The sequence below is a fragment of the Diorhabda carinulata genome, chromosome 3 (assembly GCF_026250575.1).
Source record: "Diorhabda carinulata isolate Delta chromosome 3, icDioCari1.1, whole genome shotgun sequence".
NCBI classification, from domain to species: Eukaryota; Metazoa; Arthropoda; class Insecta; order Coleoptera; family Chrysomelidae; genus Diorhabda; species Diorhabda carinulata.
This window is the reverse complement of record NC_079462.1, coordinates 24,991,710-25,013,240: the sequence shown is the minus strand read 5'-3', so window position 1 is coordinate 25,013,240 and position 21,531 is coordinate 24,991,710. Positions and strand designations below refer to the sequence as shown.

The window sequence follows — 21,531 nt, the reverse complement described above, 5'->3', positions numbered from 1 at the left end:
TAAGTAGTTAATGTATCTTTGACAGTTATGATCTAGTCTGTTACTATTGTCCTTAGAGTTAACAGTTTATAAGTAGTGATGTTTACCTTTCTTTGGTGTTGGTGTGTGTATGTGTGTGTCTGACTGCAACTAACTTTTACAACTTTTGTAAATCAAACATTTCAAAAATAAATGTGCACTTCATTTCTAAAGAATCATCAGAAAACATTCTCAGACAGCTTGAAACACGATTTGAAAAACTGAATACTGTCCAGGTACAAGAGGTTTTCACAACTTCAGACCCTTAGACTCTTCTGGAACATTAGAAGCAAGGCGAATCAGTACTGATGAATATCTTAGCCTAATATACAATTTAAGGAGAAGATTAACTTAATGTGAAAGAAGAAGATTTGTACCCCTATCGCTACATTACTTGTAAATACGATGATCTCTGGTTCTTCTGAATAATAACAAATGTCAAAAAAGATGAAGACGTAACAGTGAAATTTCTTCGTCCGGTAGAACCATCCCACTCAGTTTACTGGTCAAAACGAGATGATATATGTGATGTCAATTCCACATATCGTTGCATTAGTTGAGCCTGTACACACCTAAACGGGAAGAACATATCAATTCTCAACAGAGTGCATAAAATTAATTAAAAAACTAATGATCCATTTTATAAAAAATCTAATGTGTGGTGAAAAAATCATCATTTTTTGGTTGAATTGATGTGAGTTGACCCAGATATGGCCCATATTCCTTACATAATTTATGAAAAGAGTATATTAATTAAAAAAATGAGCTTAAATGGAATTTATGTATAAATAAAAGCTGTAAAGGATATAGACAAAAGTGTTATTGATTTAATCATAATAATTTATTTTATACTTATGTAGGCTTGATATTATATAGTCTTTCATTTTTTAATTTCAAATTATTTAGTGTCTTCTTATCTGGAAAACAATTTTTTGAATAATCGCTAAACTATTAGATCTACTATAAAACAAACATTAATAGAGGCTATCATTTTATGCTCGCCAGTAACATAAAAAGCATAATATTGTGAAAGACAAAACTTTTAAAGCAGTGGTAGCGATTCAACTAATTTTGCTGATTTTAGACTTATCATATGGACTAACGACTAATTTCTACTAGCTACAACTAACTTGTGACTCATCAAATACCTCCTCGTCAGGCTTTGTCTCACTTTCAATACACTCAAATCTTCACGAGTTGTATAAGGTTTTTCTAGTGGATCTGTGCTATCAACATCTGCTCCAACTTAAAAAGACAAAGCTAAGCTACGTTGCATTCCTAAAGCTGTACCAATAACAATATGTTGTATTGTTTACTCATAAATGAGTGCCTTTAATATTAACCAAATAATTTCAAAACGACGAGACATTTTCAATGATTTAGAAATAGACAATCATACTAGATAAACCATTAATAATTCCTCTACCAATCACCACCTGGGCATATACTAGAACCCTAATAAGTGGAAGGGATGTCCTTATCTGCCCAGTCAATATTTCCAACCCAAATATAATTATCATATAAAATATCAAATTCTTATTCACTGTTAATTAAAAAAGAATATATATTTCCAGTTCATACAAATAAATAATTTTGTCTAATTCCACTATATCGAGCTTCAGTTTAATATTTAATAAGTACTATTTAACAATTAAATTATTTTCCTTCAAATTTGGATCAATCAGATTTACTACAAATCTATTTAAATTTGATGCAATTAATTCCTAATAAAGTAGAATAAACTGGGGTTAAAATAGAGTTTTAAAAAATTTCAAATTCTGTAAAAAACAATGTTCCACAATGGGTGGTAAATTAAAGTTATGTGAGAATGAGTTGATCCAGTTTCCAATGGTAGAAATCTAACTGCTGTTTCATCAATAACGAGTTAAAGGTAACATCCACGCTGTGACAAAATTTTGAATTCCCAAAATTGAGATACCGCTAGGGCTTTTTACTATATTAGTGTAATTGTACTAGTAATGATCAAAATTAATCCAAGAATCCGTAAATGTATAGCCATTAATTTCTTTAAAAAAGTAAGAAATGCACTTAAAAACATTTTGTAAAAGTGTGCCCTCTACGCAGCATAACTGTGTATTTTTGGTTGCCTAATAATTTTTTATAAATTACATCTTGAATGATTGCCTACACTTTTTAAAGTTAGAGAGAGAAAAGCCTTATTTACGCAAGTGCAAGAGAAGTAAAACATTTTAGAAATTCTATTGCTAATTGGAAGTGATTAAATAATTATGAATGACAGTTATTAAAAGAGAACGATTATAGAAACTGAGTTTATAAGAATTATAATATGTTGAAGTATGTATTTCTGAAAAATAGTTGACCGACTAGTGTGAAATTATGACAGAAGTATCTACGACTAAAGAAAAAGTGATCCAAAATAATGGACAAGCAGTTTCTAAAGGTGCACCAGTTAGAACAACATCTGGAGGATTAATGAAACTATCAAGTTATGTGTTAGCCCTTCGACCATGGTCTCTTAGTGCAAGCTTAATACCAACACTTTTAGGATCTACTATAGCTTACAAGTATCCCGGATCTTCAGATTTCAATTACATCACTCTACTATTAACTGTATTAACTGTAATATCAGTACATGGAGCAGGAAATGTAGTGAACACTTATTTTGACTATGTCAAAGGTATAGACAATAGAAAATCAGACGACAGGACTCTTGTAGATCATTTATTATCGAAAGATGAGGTTGTGTCATTTGGAGCCATGCTATACTTTGCAGGATGTGTTGGTTTTATTCTTCTAGCAAATCTATCGCCAGCAAAAATGGAGCATTTGGCGTTAGTGTACTTTGGAGGACTATCATCAAGTTTTTTGTACACTGGAGGCATTGGGTTTAAATACATAGCTTTAGGAGATGTATTGATTTTAATAATATTTGGACCTATTTCTGTTTTGTTTGCTTTTATGTCACAAACAGGTCACGTTGAATGGGCTACTATTTATTATGCTATACCTTTAGCTTTGAACACTGAGGCTATTTTACATGGAAATAATACAAGGGACTCTGAATCTGATAGAAAAGTGGGAATTGTTACTTTGGCAATTATAATAGGACATACTGCTTCTCATGTTTTATATGCATTTTTGTTGTTTACCCCTTACATCATGTTTGTGGTCGTTTCTTTAAAATATTCAAAATGGTTTATGTTACCTTTGGTAACACTACCTAATGCATTTAAAATTGAAAAGCAGTTCAGATCCAAAGATATTCACAGTGTTCCAAGAAAAACTGCTAAGCTAAATTTATTTTTTGGCATTCTTTATGTTGTAGCTTGTAGTATGGTGCCTACATTACCATATATTACACAAAGATAGATATATTATTCATATCAAGATGTTTTTTGTACTGTACTTAAAATATAGATGTTTTCATAAAATATTGGGTTTTTACGAGTTTCTAATCTGTCCTCTGAATGTACCTCATAATAATATTGAATCATAATTATTTAATTCACCATTTTATTATTTATCAATAAAAAATTAATATTTAAGAAATAACATATGTTGTATCATAGTGTTTTGACTGCCCCATTTGTTTTAATTAATTTAGTGATTATACAAATGTTTCCCAGAACACCTACAAAAGGCTCTTTTTTATTTATATTGCAGCTGGCAGTATGTGGTTAGTTACAATATGTGACAGAAAAATAGATATTATTTATATTAAGATGTTTTTTATTTTGTATTTAAAATATACTAGTTTTTATTAACAATTGAGTTTTTTCGAATTTGCAATTTATCCAACAGAAGTGAATATTGAATTTATTACTAAAATCTTCTATCATTTAAATAATCGTTATTGGGAGGGGTAGAATTATCAATAATGTAAATATGTATTTCGAAATATCACAAGTTTTATTATATACAAAATATTTTTGATATCAATAGACACATGTCGTAGATCATTTGTCTTCACTAGGTTTGTCCTGTAGTTAGAATAGTGATGGAATGTAGGAAGTTTTGTAATTCTAAGATTGTTTTGTTTATAATAACAAGGAATAATTATTATTAAATCAAATACTGATGACTTGCTCCAATATAATAGTTAGATTGATTCAAAATGGTTTATATAAATATTTTCACTTTGTTCATTTAAATCCCCATTTCCTTATCAGTAGAAGATAATCTGTATATTTATCTTGATGATAAATTTGAAATTTTTAGCTATTCCTATATTTTCAATAACCGTTTTCAGAATATGTTGTTCAACAACATTCAGATTGACAGGTTCAGTGGTTTATTTGATAAAAAATCCAAGTGAAGGTAAATAAGATTTATTTAAAAAAAGTAACATTTGTAATAATACTTATACTGCATATCATTATAAATTGATGTAATTAATTTGCATTGGTGAAGTATTCCTTGCTTCCAGTTGGGTCTGGTTTCATGGTTTTGGATCCTGGTTTCCATCCAGCTGGGCATACTTCACCATGTTCATCGGTAAATTGGAAAGCTTGTACTAGACGAAGCGTTTCATCTACTGATCTTCCTACAGGCAAATCGTTGATTGTTATTTGTCTCAGAATACCTGAAACAAGGAGAAAAATTATTATTTCATAGGATATAAAATTAAAATGATAAAAACTGGAACATGGATCAACATAATGACTGGTTTAAAAACTAAAACTGAGTACAGTGACAACTAAGCTAATTATAGAGTTCATGAAGTACATTGAAAATTTCACTTATGAACTAAAGTACCTGAAAATCCAATATGAAGTGATTGCTCGCCAGTTAAATTTTCCCTGATGCAAAAATAGAAATACACCAGAAACTTCAATACGATTCAAAGATTCAAATACGTGTGGGGGAAGAATACTCTTCAGAGTAGTTGATGAAGTTGATGAGTTTTTTTGGAGAAATAGAAACTGTCAGATACGTTTCTTATGTAGACGTTGTTTAAAACCCATTCATCAAAAATCTTATACATGCAATTGCCATAAAATTTACAAAGATTGATCAAAAATATTTTTAACAAAAAGACAAAGATTAATTATTATTCTCTACCTCTATACTGAATGCTAGATTAATTGGCAAGTCAAATCACTGCAAGAAATGATAACAATAGAATAGAAGTACAAATTATTCATTTAAAAAAAGGTGCCACAGATTGATTAACAACTTTAACTAAAGTCTGTAATAATAATAATTTATTGATAATGCTCAATATTATAATGTAATCGTTTTGTATAGCAAAAAATAAATTATCATATTGACTGGAATCTAGACCTATTTACTCAACTTTTTATAATATATAGATAGTTAAATTTCACATTTAAAATGGGTAATCGGAAACTATCATGGGGTTAACCTAATCATAGTCTGAATGAAGGGAAAGTAATCAGAATTATCTATTCTTAACTCTTATTAGCAGTGTTATTGAATGGTTGCTTACGGTTTTCGTAGTTTTGGCTTTTTACATAAAAATAGCTTATTGTTATCAAAATTTAGTGGTAAAATACTGTGGGTAAGTAAATCGCTAATAACATCAATAATAATTAACAAATACAACTAATTAAAAATCTATAAACATGAAAAGTTAACGCACAAAACTGAGGTAATAACAATTATGTAGGATGAGTTTTGAGCTTCTAATACAAACAGAGGGCGCGTTCAAAAACTGAGTATTCAAATTAATAGTTTTTGGAAAGTCTTTGGGATAGAAGAAACATAATATGTTTGTAATTATCCATTATTTGAAATAAAATCTACTATGTGAGTTTTTTCCTTATTTACAACTGAAATGACAAAATGATTCACTAACTCCACATTGGTATAGTTACACACCTGTATCATTAGTTCAAGTGATACATTAAAACAGCTAGTAAATTATATTTTTTGTAAAGTATGCAATCAATTACCTTTTCCATCAATTATAAATAGTCCTCTGAATGGAATTCCTGATTCCTCGTCTAATACTCCATAGGCTTTAGATATAGATCCAGACTTATCAGCTAATAAAGGAATTGACATTTCTCCTAATCCACCTTGTTTTCTAGGAGTATTGATCCATGCCAAGTGAGAAAACTGGCTGTCGGTGGAACAAGCAATTACAGCTAAAAATTTAATTAGAATCAATAATTATATTCCCTCTAAAATAAAATATTTGGAAATACCTTTATTACAAACAGTTTGATAATAAATAATATCAATGACCTTTGAAAAAATTCATTAGATTCAAATGATCTGCAAGTTGCTGTTGAGTAGCAAAATATAGAAATCTTAAATTGATTTGCAAGGTAACTTATCAAACTGAAAAAAGTACTAAAAAACTGAGTAGTTGAAAAGGTATCAAAATAAATCGATGCACCTTTGGAAGAAAAACAGGCATTTGTTATTATTGGTTTAAAAGGCTTTTCCAGTACAGAATACCCTTTAAATTTTATTACAATTCTCAAAGGGTAGGTTTGAAAAATTTCCGTCTTTTTGATTATGCTGGATAATATAATTTAATCTAGATCTTTAATTATCTACTAATATCCTTTTCGCTATTAACGTACTTGCATTAACTTTCAAAGTGTAAAACTTTACCTTACGGTTTTCATCTTGTGTTTTAATTACTAGTTAACTTCACTAGCTTCATATTCTGAATAGGTTCTAAGAACAATTATTTTGTAGTGTAGTCTAAGGCCACTCAGTTCCATGGACTGTTACTTCTATACTCCCCAGCAAAAGGAAAATGGCAAAATGTTTATTAGGGCCAGAGGCGATTTTCGATTCAATTTCTTAAAAATGAGGACTCAATCAAGATTCGAATTCATTCATATCTATTCATTTTTTGGAATAAATAATCGATCTCGAATCTTAAAATAACATAAATCATTTTTGATTTTTCTAAAAGAATTAAAATCGTTTTTAATTTTAGTAAAAGAATCGAAAACCAATTTTTGATTTTTTTAGAACAATTAAAAGCAATCAAAGGAATATACTTATAAGCAAGATCCATTTGACGTTAGCCCTTTAGATGTTTTGGCATTTTATTTGTCAAAATAGCAGTCCTTGTAACTATATGGTCTAAGGGTATAGTATAATCTTTTAATTTGATGCCTAGACAGCTACCAACAGAACAATAAAAGATGGTCTGTTGACTTTTACCAGTCATAGATCCATTGAGAAATTGGTATATATAAGATGGTTATCGATATGAGTTTTGTTCTTAGAAGCTGCACTGACAAAACTGGTTCAGGAAGTGTTCACTAAAGCGTTCTTTGCAGCTGAACCAGCGCTAGAGTCGCTATTCTTTGCAGCAGTGCAAGAGAACTAGTTCACCCAGTACTGCTTGCACTGGATCTAGAGTCAGTTCAGACAGTGCAGTGCAATAAGTGTAATCAATATAAGGCAAAAAAGGGAGGTTTTAATATTATTTCTATTTTATCAACTAATCTACATTTATATGTTTTTTCTTACTATTATCTTCAAATAACATTTCTGAAAACGGTGGCACTACATCTTCGTTATCAGACGAATATAAAATATCAAAACGTACTAAATCGTTTTCTATTATTTTTAATACTACAAGGCCTGAATCACATCAAATAACCTCAAATACAACAACCAACAAATGCTCCATTGCTCTCTGCACTATATCGTTCTTAGTATCCAATCGAATTAATTATACACTGGCCTGCACTAGTCCATTTCATGAAGCTACCAAGAACAAACCTATGATTTAGTTAATGGTGCCATTTAAATATCTCAATAGAAATTTTCAATACACCTAGTAACTAAATATATTTCATCATTGGACAGCGTTTTTTCATTGCTGAGATGATGCTGGTGTTCGAGGTTATACCCATAAAGGGTATCAAAAGGATTAGAGAAAGCTAGGTCATAAATATATCAGATCTAAGGAGGATTACTTTGAAAGATACAAAATAGATACATATTATGTTTAAAAATAAAATTAGTCAAATTAAAAACATGAATTCACGATTGTAATTTGAAGATTTTTTTATGATCAAACAACACGCTCAACTATTTCGTCACTTTACTTGAAAAAAAAATCACACATAAAGGTATTTTTAAATGTATCTAACAAAATTCAGGTGATTGTCCATACGCAATTGTTTCCTAGCTCATCCCTTTCAGAAATATTACCACTACTAGGTAGTGATTGTAATTGAGTTGCTTATTGATTATTTTTTCAAATTTAAGTAAAGAAAAACTTGAAATTTTGTAAAGTTTTTGTAATCGTAAAGGCCTGCTACTGATACTTTTAAACATTCCGGTTACACTGTAAGGGACTGAAATTGGCAACCTTTACCTTATTTAGTATCAAATTTTGCTTGAGATTTCAAATGTTTGATATTAAGGGGAAAGCCTTACACCAGAAATTGATTTTAGGTCTCTCATGATTTAAAATTAGTTTTTTTTTAAGACATAAAAATTTTGACGTTTCGACCTGTTACGGTCTTTATCAGTGTACAGTTACTATGGGTAACTTTGATTTAGATATGTCGTGGTTCACTTGGAGGCCTGAGGTCCATTCTGTTACCCTCCATTTTCCACGTTAAGTAGCTAACCACCTTCCTATATTTTTCCCTTTTACAACTTATTCTTAAGCATTTACAACCCACTATTTTTTCGAGGCAATCTATTGTGTCGTCCCCCAGCATTTGACGTCGTTTCTCCGTGAAGGCAAGGCACTAACAGAACATATGCTCGATTGTCCCTTCTTCCTTGCACCATTTGCAATAGTTCGTCATTTTCTTTCCATTTCTGAAGTCTTGTGCTGAAAGTACATTGACGTTGAGATTTGTCCATTCTCTTATGTTACGGAGCCAGGATTTGTTTTTCCTGTCGATGCCTTTCTTTCCCTCTGCCCTGCATTATGTTCTGTAGCTGTAGATATTTGTCGTTGCGTAAGATGTGTCCTATGTAAGATGTTTTTCTTATCTTAATAATTGTCAACAGCTTTTTTTGCGACCAATGCGTCTTAGTACTTCGTCGTTGGTGATTCTGTCTGTCCAGGGTATCTTCAAGATGCGTCTATAGAGCCACATCTCAAATACCTCAAGTTTTTTGATGTTTTGAGCTTTCAAGGCCCAGGTTTCCACTCCGTACATCATTACTGACTACACATAACATTCCATGAACCCTATTCTGACGTGGAGGTTTCTGTTTCTGAACATTGAGGAGTACTTGACAAATGCTTTTCGAGCAATTTCGATTCTGATCTTGATTTCTTCGTCTGGATCCATTTGAGCGTTTATTACTGGACCAAGATACTTGTTTTTTGCACCCATTCTATTTTCCATTCAGGGCGAGAATAGGGTTAATATTAAGATTTTGGTTTTTACTTATAACCATGAATTTAGTTCACCTCCTCATGTCTCTCCTCCAGCACTATCTGAAATACAAACTGAGAATATAGATTAAATAGTTGCGGAGAAAGAACTCAGCTTTGGCGAACTCCCTTTTGAACTATGATTTCGTGTGTCTCCATGTCCTCAACGCGCAATACTGCCGTTTGATTGTAATAGATATTTTTGATCAATCGTATATCGCTTGGATCTAAGTTAATAGTTGTTAAATTGTCTATAAGTTTATCGTGTTGGACTTTATCAAAGCTCTTATGGAAATCAATGAAACAGGTCCCACTAAAATGTGTTAAATCAAAATCGTGCAAGAACTGCATGTTCTGTTTAATACTGAAAGCAATATCCTCAAGTAGTTCAGGAAGATGGTTTTATAGAAATAACATCGAAAACACCGTTCTCTATAATATTGTTTGAACACGTTTTATGCATTTTCTCTCATCAATTTATAAACATCCGGTACGTACATTAACTTGAAACATCCACAGTAAAGTGCTACATACTTTTAATTTATTTTAGTTACCTGTTTTGATTTTTTTGAATTCATCGACACGATCAGAAAAAGCAATAATTTCAGTTGGACATACGAAAGTGAAATCTAATGGATAGAAGAACAAGATCACATATTGTCCTTTGTAATCTTCCAAAGAAATATCTCTGAACATTCCATTAACGACTGCAGTTCCCTTGAAGACGGGAGCGGGTTTTTGAAGTGCTGGAACAGGCATGTTTTATCTGAAAAAAAAATATATTTTTGTTAATGTGTTATTCAGTTATGTACAATTTGTATTTACTACGGAAATAAAGAATATGGAGCGGATGATAAGTAAATGCGATAGACTTTTACTAAGTCTAATCTTTTCAATATAAAATAAATAAGATAGATAAATATATCTTTTTTTCTCACTATAAAATACATTTTATTGCTCGATAACTGGTTGAAATATATGAGTCTAAATTTCCTATTGAAGCACAAGGATGTTAAAAATTTTTGTCTATATGCGAGCCCCGTCCCATTTCAGTTGACCCAATTGAAAAAAATTACTAATTATTGCTTTTTCAGCTATTAAAAACCGGCAAATTGTTTCGTTTTGAGCACTTTATATTTTCTATAAACATTTCAGATACTTTTACAGGAATTACAAGTCTTAACTTATGTTATAATTACAAACCAAAAAATAAAACAAAAACCAAATGTAATCAGAAAAGCTTAAATACCAAACATACTTTTAAAAGTTACCCTTGCGTAACATCCCCTTTATTTTTAATAACAGCCGTAATTCTTTGAGGCATGGTGTTTATTAAATTCTGGCAGTATTCGAGAATAAAATCATCCCAAATTTCTTGTAGTCTTTCTTTTAATTCCATGACAGTTCTAGCTGGATTTACACGCAAACACTTTTTCATTTCATGCCAAAGTGTTTCTATTGGTGATAAATCTGGACTACTTGAAACCCACTCTAAATATTGTTGTCTGATAACCATTTTAAGGCCTTTTTTGAGTTATGCATGCTGCTCCATCTCGCTGAAAAATAAAGGCTTTCCCAGTGGTTAAAGCTACTTCTCTTGTTGGCAACAATGATTCTTCTAAAATATCCAGGTACTTTTCAGTATTGACAATTCCGTTTTGCAGTTTTCCCACCCCTCTTGCAGATATCGAGCCCCACACCATCACAGATGCCGGAAATTTAACTTTCCGCTTCAAACAATCTGGATGAAGATTCATTTTTTTGTCGAATAACTCTACTTCGATCGTCACCCACGCAAACTTCAAAATGAGACTCATCACTCCAATGTATACAGCTCCACTGTTCCAAAATTCCAATTTTTATGCTCTTTGGCCAATTTAAGTCAATTTTTCTTTTGGATTTGAGTCAATAATGGCTTTTCCTTGGCCTATGTAAAGAAAATTTCATTTTAGAAAAATATGCATTAAACTAAGGTGTTACAAAATTCACCTTGTATGTCCGAAATCCTAATTTTTGAGCCTCTCTGTGACATGTGGATCTTGAAACCCGCCTACCCACTGCATTACTCCAAAGTAAACTTAGTTGACCATAGTTAGTTATTTTTAACGCTCGTTTATCTTTGACAATTTCGATTTTCTTACGTACCGGCGTTTAGGGACAATCGAACCATTTGCTTTATACAAGCAAACTATATTTCGAACACTGTATTTTGATATGTTTACAACTTTCGCGATTTCCGAGTTCTTTTTCCCATTTTTGAATAAGTTTATTATGATTAATCGAATTTTTTCATCAATAACTTTTCCTCTGCCCATTTTAAATCTATGTCACTTAAAAAAAGCATTTCGTGAAAATATGACTTACACAGCCTACTTTATTATTTGCGTATTTTAGACCTAATGAAACTTTGAACACAAGTTTGAAAACAATGATATAATGATAAAAACTAAAGGTTTAAAACATTTCACTAACAGCTACTTTTTAGCATTTTAAAATAAAGTTTGATAATTTCGAATTTTTCTAAGTGGGCCAACTGAAACGGGACGGGGCTCGTAGAAGATACTGATCTATAGAGAGCAGTTAAACAGCCTCACCAAGTTATAACCATTGAGAAGAAACAAAAGCTTTGTCCTTCGTTAGATGAAAAATGTTTCTTTAAACCCCCGATTCCCGAAGTGGTGCAGGCGGACTACCAGGGGTCCACGGAAGACTCGACGGGGTCTACATTGGATATGATAAAAAATCGTCAGCGGGGGTCCATGAAAATTTATTTGATTTCCATAGTGAAGAACTAAAATGTTGGCTTGACGTCTCCTGTCATTATCAATTAGTTGATTTTATTATCAAATAATTAACCCTAACCAGCAATCAAGCTTAATCTTGTTTTGTCAAAAACTGTTAATTTGTCGTTGAAACTTAGTCACAACGCAAGATTCCATAGATCTAATCTTCATTTTTTTTCAAAATTTGGAAATTGGTAGAATTATAGCTGGAGGTCTATGAAACAAAAAAGTTTGGGAACCAAAGTTTAAACTGTTTAACATAACTTGGGGCATTATTATCAAGTACACTGTTTTCACTCTTAGCAACCTTACTACTACCACTAAATTTATCATCATCAGAAATGTTATCTTCAGATAATAATAATCTAATCTATTGCTACATCTCTAGCTGGTTCCGGTGGCGGCTCGTGGTAAAAAAATTTAGGTATTTGAAATGTTTCCAAAAAAACTAACCTTTCAGAATTTTTATCGTTTTTGTCAAATTTCATTTGATTTTATCAGCTTCCGAGCTGAAATGATGGATTGTTTGAATGGTTGCCACACAAGAAAAATGTGAATCATCAAACACTGATATCTTTAGCGAGGTCTTTACTATATTTTACTGCTTTAGCTAAGCGGATTAATTAACTGGTCGACTTTACTGAACGAAGAAATTTCTTTTATCAAGGTATTACAAGGCGACTGCGAAGCAATAAAATTTTTCTATTGGATAGATAATGGAAAATATTGATTTAATCCATATAATTTTAATTTTGTATTTATCATTTTTTTAGTTCTTAATTTTTTTGAGAGCTCTGCAACGCTTATGCACTAGCGGCCTCTGGCTGGTTCCAATTCAAGAAAATCTTTTTCACGTTTATGAGCATGTAGGCAACGTCTTTGCCATTCTAATGGTGAAAATGGTAGCAATCTCATCATGTTTGTTACTCTGCTGTGCTGTAATCAACGTCTCGGTATTTTCGCAAATTTCCGGGAGTTACAGTGACCCTTTAAGTCAGTGTTTTGCACTGCCACACTGTTTAGCATGAGCTAAATTTTTAACATCTTTCGATGTGAAGTGTTGAATGAATGCAACTACATTCTTTAGTCTTTTGGATGCCTTTATTGTTGCATTTAGAGATGGTTAGGTTAGAAAAATACATAACCAGTAGAACTTCATAAGCAGTTAGGTTCGACAACTTCGACAACGCATGCGCGTAACTCCCGGAATTTTGCGAAAATACCGAGTCGTCTATAATCATATCGCTTGTAGATGTTTCATACCTTTTAGTAATTATAATTGATTGTACAATATTATGATTATTTAGCGACATTTTCCTTTCAATATCATTCTTTACTTTGTTGCCATTTTTTTATTATATTCATTTTTTTTTTATTTTTTTCTAATTCTTTTTTGCCTTTGTTCTCACCTTTTTTATTCTAGTTCCACTTCTTATTCTTCAATAGTTCTTCTTAGACATACACACCTTTATTTAAAGATGGTTTCACCACTTTCCGAATTGTTTTCGTTCTTGTTTATATTTATACGAAGTTGAATTGAATCAAACGAACAATTTTTCTATCAACTTCCGATATCGATTTACAGGATATATATAATCAAAGACACGATAATGGGTCGCATATATAAGGTCACAGTTTTATAGAAAAAGAAGAATAATATATATAAATTAACCCGCAAGCATTCTATATTATTTGTACGACACTCAGTCTCAATTTGGCAGTTATAACGGCATTAAAAATAATTTTTTTCGATATTTCCCACATCAACTCGTTAACAACATTTTCATTCGTCAATTCCCACTCTAACTTTGAAGTCACGATGGAAAAGCCGAGTTAAAAATGTGAAATCTATACCTTTCAATCCAAGAATGGTTTATGATAGATCCTTCAGATCCTAGTAAAGATATTGTCGTTCTTTCTTACTTAAAGAAGCAAAAAATGCGCGCAGTAAAAATAAAAAATAACAAAGGATTCTGTTGTCTTCTGTATAGGCCAAGCGCTAAGACAAAAAAAATAAGTTTACAATAAGTTTTAGAGAACGGATTTTTTTGGAATATGTATCCACTGAATGTAAATCCAAGTGGACATTGTGGGGGGTCAGCCGCCATCTAGGAAAACACATTTTATCGATTATCTCGTGAATCGCGCATCGTACGACAAAATTAGTGGAAATCATTTTTATAGATCATAATTTTTGCCATCTTTTTTATTTGAAACTAATTTTTGTATATCGCTCAGGTTTTTGATTATAGCGCTTAAAACTTTTTACAATTTTTTTTTGCTAAGTATATAGTTAAAGAGTGAAAAGTTAAAAACCTAAACCTAACTAAATAAAAAATATGGTGAAAATTATTATCTATAAAAATGATTTCCACTAATTTTGTTATTCGCGAGAAATTCAATAAAACGTGTTTATCCAGATTGCGACTGACGCCTGACACCCACTTGGATTTACATATTCCAAACAAAATCCTTTCTCTAGAAATTTGCAAAATATACACTGAGCTTAGCCTATTGTAAGGAAACAAAAAACGCTACCTAAGTAGCCCTTTGCCTTAACGATTTAATTGCATCAATGTCAATCACTCGAAAATCGATAAGGCAATAGAAACATGCATGATATAGACTTTATATTCGTTCGAACACAAAAGAAATAATAATAAGCACATACTTCACGTACTATTCATTATGTAACACGGAGTTTGCATAATTAATGTATGTCCTTGTTCAGCACTTTCCGGTAATAAAACAAAAGCATTGCTCTTCTAATCATCATTAGGTAATTATTATTGAGATGTGATAGGTAAATAGTTTAAAATAACACCTTTTGTATCATGCGATCACTTACAAAATTGGAATAATTCGTGTCAATTTCAAAGTGTGACGAAATGATAATATCTAGACAATAAAAAGCTTGAAATATTGATACCCGCGTGAAGTTATCCACGGATTTCTTTCACGAATATTTTTTCATTAAACTGAAAAAAAATGTTAATAGAAGAGACATATAACGACTTTATAACAAGCTTATAATTTGAAAATTAAGTGGTTAAACATTTTGAAACGAGTATTTTTGTACATATTCTGAATCGAACACACAAAAAATAAGAAATATATTTAACTATTACAAGGTTCACCTAATTAGAAAACAATTAACCAAAAAATTGTGATGAAAGTATTTTTTATAACGTCAAAAAATTCATAAAGTTTACGTTTGAGCGCTGACGCGCATCGCTGCTTTTGACATCGAATCCGTGAAATTTTGTCAAATTTTCTTTAACTACTTCGAATGGTACTTAATAAATAGTATATTAACTAAAACTTGTTGATGAAAGTATTTTTTATAACGTCAAAAAAACTCCAATAACTTTACGTTTGAGCGCTGGCACATTTCGTTTTGCAATCGAAGCCCCAAAATTTTGTGAAATTTTCTTAAACTGTTGTGAAGAAGATTTTTGTTGTTGTCATTTATTTTACTCTAAATGCTGAAGAGTTAGCACTTCGTCGACCACACAGAAGGGTTACTTTGATCATTACCCACCATAATGTAGAGACAAGAATCTTACTAAAAGTAGCTTGACATGATGCAATACAACGTGCAATGCAGAGCAAGGGGCAATATTTCTTGATAAAAAGCATGCGCAGATAAAGTTCAGCCGATTGTTTCATGCAAGTTCTCCCACTTGCAACATTATCGATTTGGTGTCATTTTTATTCCGTGCAAACTGCAATCCTATGGAGAAGTTTATTTACTTTTGACTTAACAACCAACCTGGCTATCAGGCTTTAAAAGCAAAACAGCAGCAGATATAATTAATGACAGTGACCACTGACCACTTTTTCACTTCGTTATTTAATTACTTAGTTTTGTTATCTTCATTTTTAAACCGGTCACAAAATATTAAACAAAAATTGAGGTGAGGAATTTGTTTACTTTTACTAATGGAATTTTTGTTAGTGGCAGCCATAACGCAATGGCAAGAGACTTGAATAATGTCAAGTGACGTGCAATATTCATCTATGCAATATTATGGAATTGCAAGCAATATCTTGCTTGTTTGCTTGCACCGTGTCAAGCGGTCTTCATGTAAATGTCCAGGATTCAGGATATTCATAATTTTTACCGTTTTTTTCTCTATGTCATGGAACCCTAATGAGATAAGTGCAAGACTAATCAAAGTTTTCTCAATTTTGCGTAATGTAGTTACTATCAAATAGTTCGTAGTCTGAAATTTAACATATTTCGACTGCAATAATCATAAAAATGTGAAAAAAATGATCAAAATTATAATAAAACAATCGTTTAATAGAAAACATTGAAAGAATTAATTATTTTATATTGTGCAAGGTCATTCGTTATTGCAATAAAACCGCAAAATGACAGAAAATGCTAAATATGATTGATTTATGAAAAAATATTTTCTGTTCAATTGAATTTCATGCTAAAATAAATAAATTGAGGGTCTAGTTCAGTGAACCAGGTTAATTTGAATTTGTCCTTCTTTATTAAATACATAATAACGTGGAAACTCAACCAGTGAATATTATTCAATTTTGAAAATATTTCGCCTACAGGTTTAACCAATTTTTTTTACCGTAAGTACCGCCTCTTTTCGATATCATAATACAGAATTTAGTGGTTATAAACGTTGCCAGATAAGAAGCCACAAGTGTTCAGTATACATAGAATGAAAAGAAATGCAAATTATTGAAGGCTGATTTGTAACATTCCATTCGGTTTGTTACGATTTTCATCAAACATTTTGAATATTCCTATGTTCACGTATTTTGGTACAGTAGTCACTTCGAATTTATCTATTCTAGTATTCTAGAAATTGAATCGAATTCTTCTGTTTGTATAAAACCTAACGATTGCAAAGTGTAGTGATTTAACAGGCCCGTAATGCCTTTAGATCCGATTGTTGTGGCAAGAATTGTTGCGCTGTTACAAGATGATCGAGTGCAACGTGAAATTGCAAGAATTGTTGGTGCTAGTCTTTGTGGTGAGCAAAGGGTGTACCAGTGCTTTCTGGAGACTGGCCTGATCACTAGAAGACCGGGGTCTGGGCGAAAAAGAGTTACCACTCAACGAGATGACCGTTTTTTGGTGTCCATAAGTTTGCGGAATAGGACAGCTACTGCGGTTTCACTGCGAAATCAGTTGGAAGAAGTGAGAAATGTCAACGTTAGTGAATGGACCGTTAGAAGAAGACTTCATGCTGCTGGACTGTCATGCATAAGAATGGCTGGGTATTGTTCTCAGATGAGTCGCGTTTTTGCTTCACTGGATCAGATGGACGTCGACGAGAAGATCTGGGGAAAGATATGCTGAAGTTTGCATGGACGAGAGTCTTCCATTTGGCGGTGGATCAGTTATGGTTTGGGAGGGTATCACTGCACAAGCTCGTACAGAGTTGGTCTTCATAGAAAATGGCTCCCTAACCTCTCACAGGTACATTACGGAGGTGCTAGAAGGCCATATTATGCCTTTCATGGTGACTATGGGGGAACGTGGCATTTTTATGCGCGATAATACGAGACCACATACAGCTAGAATTGTCAAGGAGTACCTGGATGAGGTAGAAATTAGGTGGTTTGACTGGAGAGCCCGCAGCCCAGACATGAATCCCATACAACATGTCTGGGACGAGTTGGGACAACTGATCCGTAGACACACACAAGCACCAAGAACTGCCCAGGAGCTGAGAAGATTGCTGTTGCAGGAATGGGATAACATCAACCAGAATGTGATCCGCAACTTAATTCAAAGTATGCCGCGCCGACTTCAAGCAGTCATCGATACAAGAGAAGGGAATACACGTTATTAGTGTCAAGTTTTTTTATTTTGTTCGTTCCATATCTTCCCTAACAACAAAATGTTGAATTTCGCCCAAAATGTTAATTTGTTGCTTTTTCAGAATAAATCTTTAAATCCAAGAAAAAAATGCATTTTTCTTTAGTATAGAGTATCACATTCAGCTTACAAAAGCACATGCAATGATGTACAGTTTGCGAATACTATCTGAAAACGTAAAATTTCAAAGAACATGAAAATTTTAAGGTGACATCAATTTTTTGCTCGCCAGTGTATACGCATAAGATATTCTCAAAATTTCAATCAATAATATTCAATATTTATACTATAAAATATTAAGGACCTTACAGGAAGACGCAAGAAAACAATCTTCTGATGTTTTATCTCTACTAACCTTTTCTATTATCCTCGTCTGCAACTTCAACTACCCTTTCCATCAAATAATAGTTTCTACTTGGTTAACTATCCCTAGATTTCAAGACATTTAAATGGTTTCTTTATGAGCTTCAAGTTTTTCCATTACTATGACTAATATAAGTATATTTAACAAATGATATCAAATAGATCAGGAAACCATTCAAATTAATTAAATGGACCCTTTATCAACAATGCCGATCACAAAGAATGATTTATAATAGCAAAGGGTAAGTCCTGGCATATGAAGATGACGTAGTGCTCATAACAGAACAAAACAGGAGCTGAAGAAAATGTTTTTACTATTTGAATAGACAAACAACAGAGCAAAACAAGGAGTTCCGGTTCGATAGAGTACAAGAGTTTGAATGCCTCGAAATGAAAGATAATGTTTACTCCCCGTATAGAATAGAATGGGTGAAAATCGAGCCTTAACAAACGGAGAATGCGCAAAAAGAAGAAGAGGGAGTTCAGGTAGAAGATGACGAACTGGAGCAATGCAGCCGTGACCAAAAGGAATTTGAGAAAAGTAGTAGAGATACTTCAAGCCATGGGCCTATAAGGCCTGCTGTGCTGTTTAATATATTAATCCTTATTATCTACATGAGTATCCTCAATTTAAAAGCAAGTTATTGATCTCTTGCACAGTACTTCTACTATTCAAATATTAATAAGCAAAACTATACAAAAACTCAAAACAACTTTGAAAACAATGGGGAGATGCGCGTTAATATTCACTCTAAGTGATATCTACAGAAAAACACACGAATCAGAAAGTTACTGTGAATGTTGAAATGGAACCAGGCTGAGCACCTTGCTAAGAGTAGCTATGAAAGATGGGCCGCGAAAGATCTATTTTGAATGCTAAGATATAAGAAAATACAGAGAGACTTCAATGTCACTGAACGAATGAGATTGCCAAACTTTGTTAGATTGGAATTATATAAATGATATCTTCATTCAGCAGTGGGTGGATTCATTAATTATTATGAAAACATGTAGCTCAAAAGCTGGTATTTATAAATAATTGTATAACTTCAAATTACAACTAATATAATGTTATTTCTTACATATAAGGAATTCCAAGAATAGCTCAAGAAACAGTTTAAATTAATTCACATGAATATTCTAAATTAAATATTACAAACAAACCATTGTTATTTGGTACAGTATTCCTTATGACTATTTGCTTGAAAAGAAGAGTTTATTTTGCTTGTATTGAATGTACTTGGGTAACTTTGGACATTAACATAAAACCTGTACTAAAATTTTAAGCAACCCTCAGTATTCTCAATTTTTGCATTTTTAAAATTAAAATAAAACCATTGTTGTTTTCCATAAAATAATTTTCTAATAATTTAGTATTCATTTCACATCTTCTATTAGTTACTAAATGGCACCTTTCACTTTTCCGAATTTGTAATATACAATATGAGATCTATTGTTTATTTTCCGTTGTATTGTTTCCTGAAAGATCCAAATCCAATACTTCTTTCTGAATCTCCTTTGGTTCAGAAAATAAAGTTATGAAATGACCATTTCACACTTCTTCAATTGTAGGATAATAAATTTGATACAGATACATATTATCTTGTTACTATTATCAAAAAGTAAACTTATCCTAGATGTATTTCCAAACATTATGAATTTTTTTAACAAATAGCAAGTTTACAATTTTTGATTTCTTCAAAGAGGTATATGTATCAGTTCTTTACTAAAAAGAAAATTGTGCTACAAGTTTCAACAAGACCATTTTTGGTATAGTTACATAGTATAACTCAAAAGATGCATCAGGAATATAATCAGCTTCTTATTCCTTATACAGATGTGTATTTTAGAATTTGATTTAGCGTTTTTGAATATTCAGTACAATATTGATTATTAAAAAATAAGATTAATTAACAAAACTTAAAAAATGCTATATTTTCAAATAGTTGTCTATTGGAATTTCTTTATAAAATCCTATTGTATTTTTAAACAGAACACCAACTGAGTTAATTCAAATTGAAAATATTTACAAATTGGTTAAATAAACTTTCATTGCATTACTCATAAAAGTAGGCAATTTATTGTTAGTAAGATAAGTTTCAAGGTCTTCTCTAAAAAAATGCTTGTCATTTATATAGACAGGTATATAATAATTACTACAAAAATACATAGTTGATGGAAAAAAATTTAGAAGTGTTTTCCAAAAGGAAATTCATAAAATACAATTCTCTAAGTCATTTTAAAAAATACATCAGATAGTATATGATCTTTGATTTCCTATATATTCAATACTTTTCAACAAATTCCTCTAGTTAGAACACTTGTATTACTACATGAAAAATCTAGAATAATATTAAATATTCACAAAATGAAATTATTACCAACATAATTCGTCAATTTATCATACTTTAATCCGGTTTTGAAATGGAAAAAATTGCATTTTTATTCTTAACATATTTAAAAATTTTTATTCAAATCAACTCGACTTTTAAGTAAAAAAAATCTTTTTTACCAAATTAACTGCATTATTAAGTACACAAATATTAATATATCTTTTCTAGAACATCTTATAACAAAGGTTCAAAGTGAAGTACCTATAAATGGCCTCAATTTAATAATGGTTGCCGGTTCTTTTTAGATATAATTGAATAGAATTTTACAAAAATCCTAGTTTTTCAGATCTCACAATAGCTTACTGAAAAAAATAGTTTGTGTAATTCAATGTAGACATTAGTTTGTTGGGAATTTATAAAAATTAGGAGTTGGAATGTATTTAATGTCGGCAACTTCTATTAAAGAGCAAGATTCCTGTAATATGAATCAATAAAATACCTAGTACTCACCTAGCAGGTATCAATGACTGAAAATAACGGCCACGTTTTATGAATCTTTTAGCTATCACTCCGAATACAAAGTGACTTCGACAGCCGAAAGGAAAGTAAAATATAATCAAACCTTATTCAGTATGATCAAACCACTTTTTAACCGAACTTTTATAGTTATTGTTCGGTTCAACGGGTTTTTTCCTCGTACAAGTGGTCATATATACGAGTAAACTGTATTGTTCATATGAGTTATCATATTTGAAATGGTCCACTGTACTCCTGAAATTGCGCAATACCCCTGAAAGCTTATTATTACAGGCATATTGTAACTACATAAATTAATGTTTTTGAAACGGCGGTGGTAAT

At 31.6% G+C, this 21,531-nt stretch overlaps 2 protein-coding genes across 2 annotated transcripts; one reads left to right on the top strand and one right to left on the bottom strand.

Moving 5' to 3' along the window:
• The first annotated feature begins 2,265 nt into the window (after positions 1 to 2,265).
• Positions 2,266 to 3,767, top strand: LOC130892031 (ubiA prenyltransferase domain-containing protein 1 homolog). Its single transcript, XM_057797212.1, has one exon. It carries the CDS (start codon positions 2,377 to 2,379, stop codon positions 3,367 to 3,369), a length of 993 nt encoding a protein of 330 aa, XP_057653195.1. The 5' UTR covers positions 2,266 to 2,376; the 3' UTR covers positions 3,370 to 3,767.
• A 545-nt stretch (positions 3,768 to 4,312) lies between these two features.
• Positions 4,313 to 21,398, bottom strand: LOC130892037 (peroxiredoxin 1). The gene is made up of 4 exons (XM_057797219.1): positions 21,184 to 21,398; positions 9,895 to 10,106; positions 5,916 to 6,110; positions 4,313 to 4,582 (listed from the first exon to the last, which is right to left on the bottom strand). Exons 2-4 carry the CDS (start codon positions 10,097 to 10,099, stop codon positions 4,392 to 4,394), a joined length of 591 nt encoding a protein of 196 aa, XP_057653202.1. The 5' UTR covers positions 10,100 to 10,106; positions 21,184 to 21,398; the 3' UTR covers positions 4,313 to 4,391.
• Between the last annotated feature and the right edge of the window lie 133 nt (positions 21,399 to 21,531).

Coding starts and splice junctions, on each gene's coding strand:
- LOC130892037 (XM_057797219.1), bottom strand. CDS start 10,099: ATGCCTGTTCCAGCACTTCAAAAACCCGCTCCCGTCTTCAAGGGAACT. Junction 6,111..9,894: donor ATTCAAAAAAATCAAAACAG/GTAACTAAAATA, acceptor TTAAATTTTTAG/CTGTAATTGCTTGTTCCACC. Junction 4,583..5,915: donor ATTTATAATTGATGGAAAAG/GTAATTGATTGC, acceptor TCCTTGTTTCAG/GTATTCTGAGACAAATAACA.
- LOC130892031 (XM_057797212.1), top strand. CDS start 2,377: ATGACAGAAGTATCTACGACTAAAGAAAAAGTGATCCAAAATAATGGA.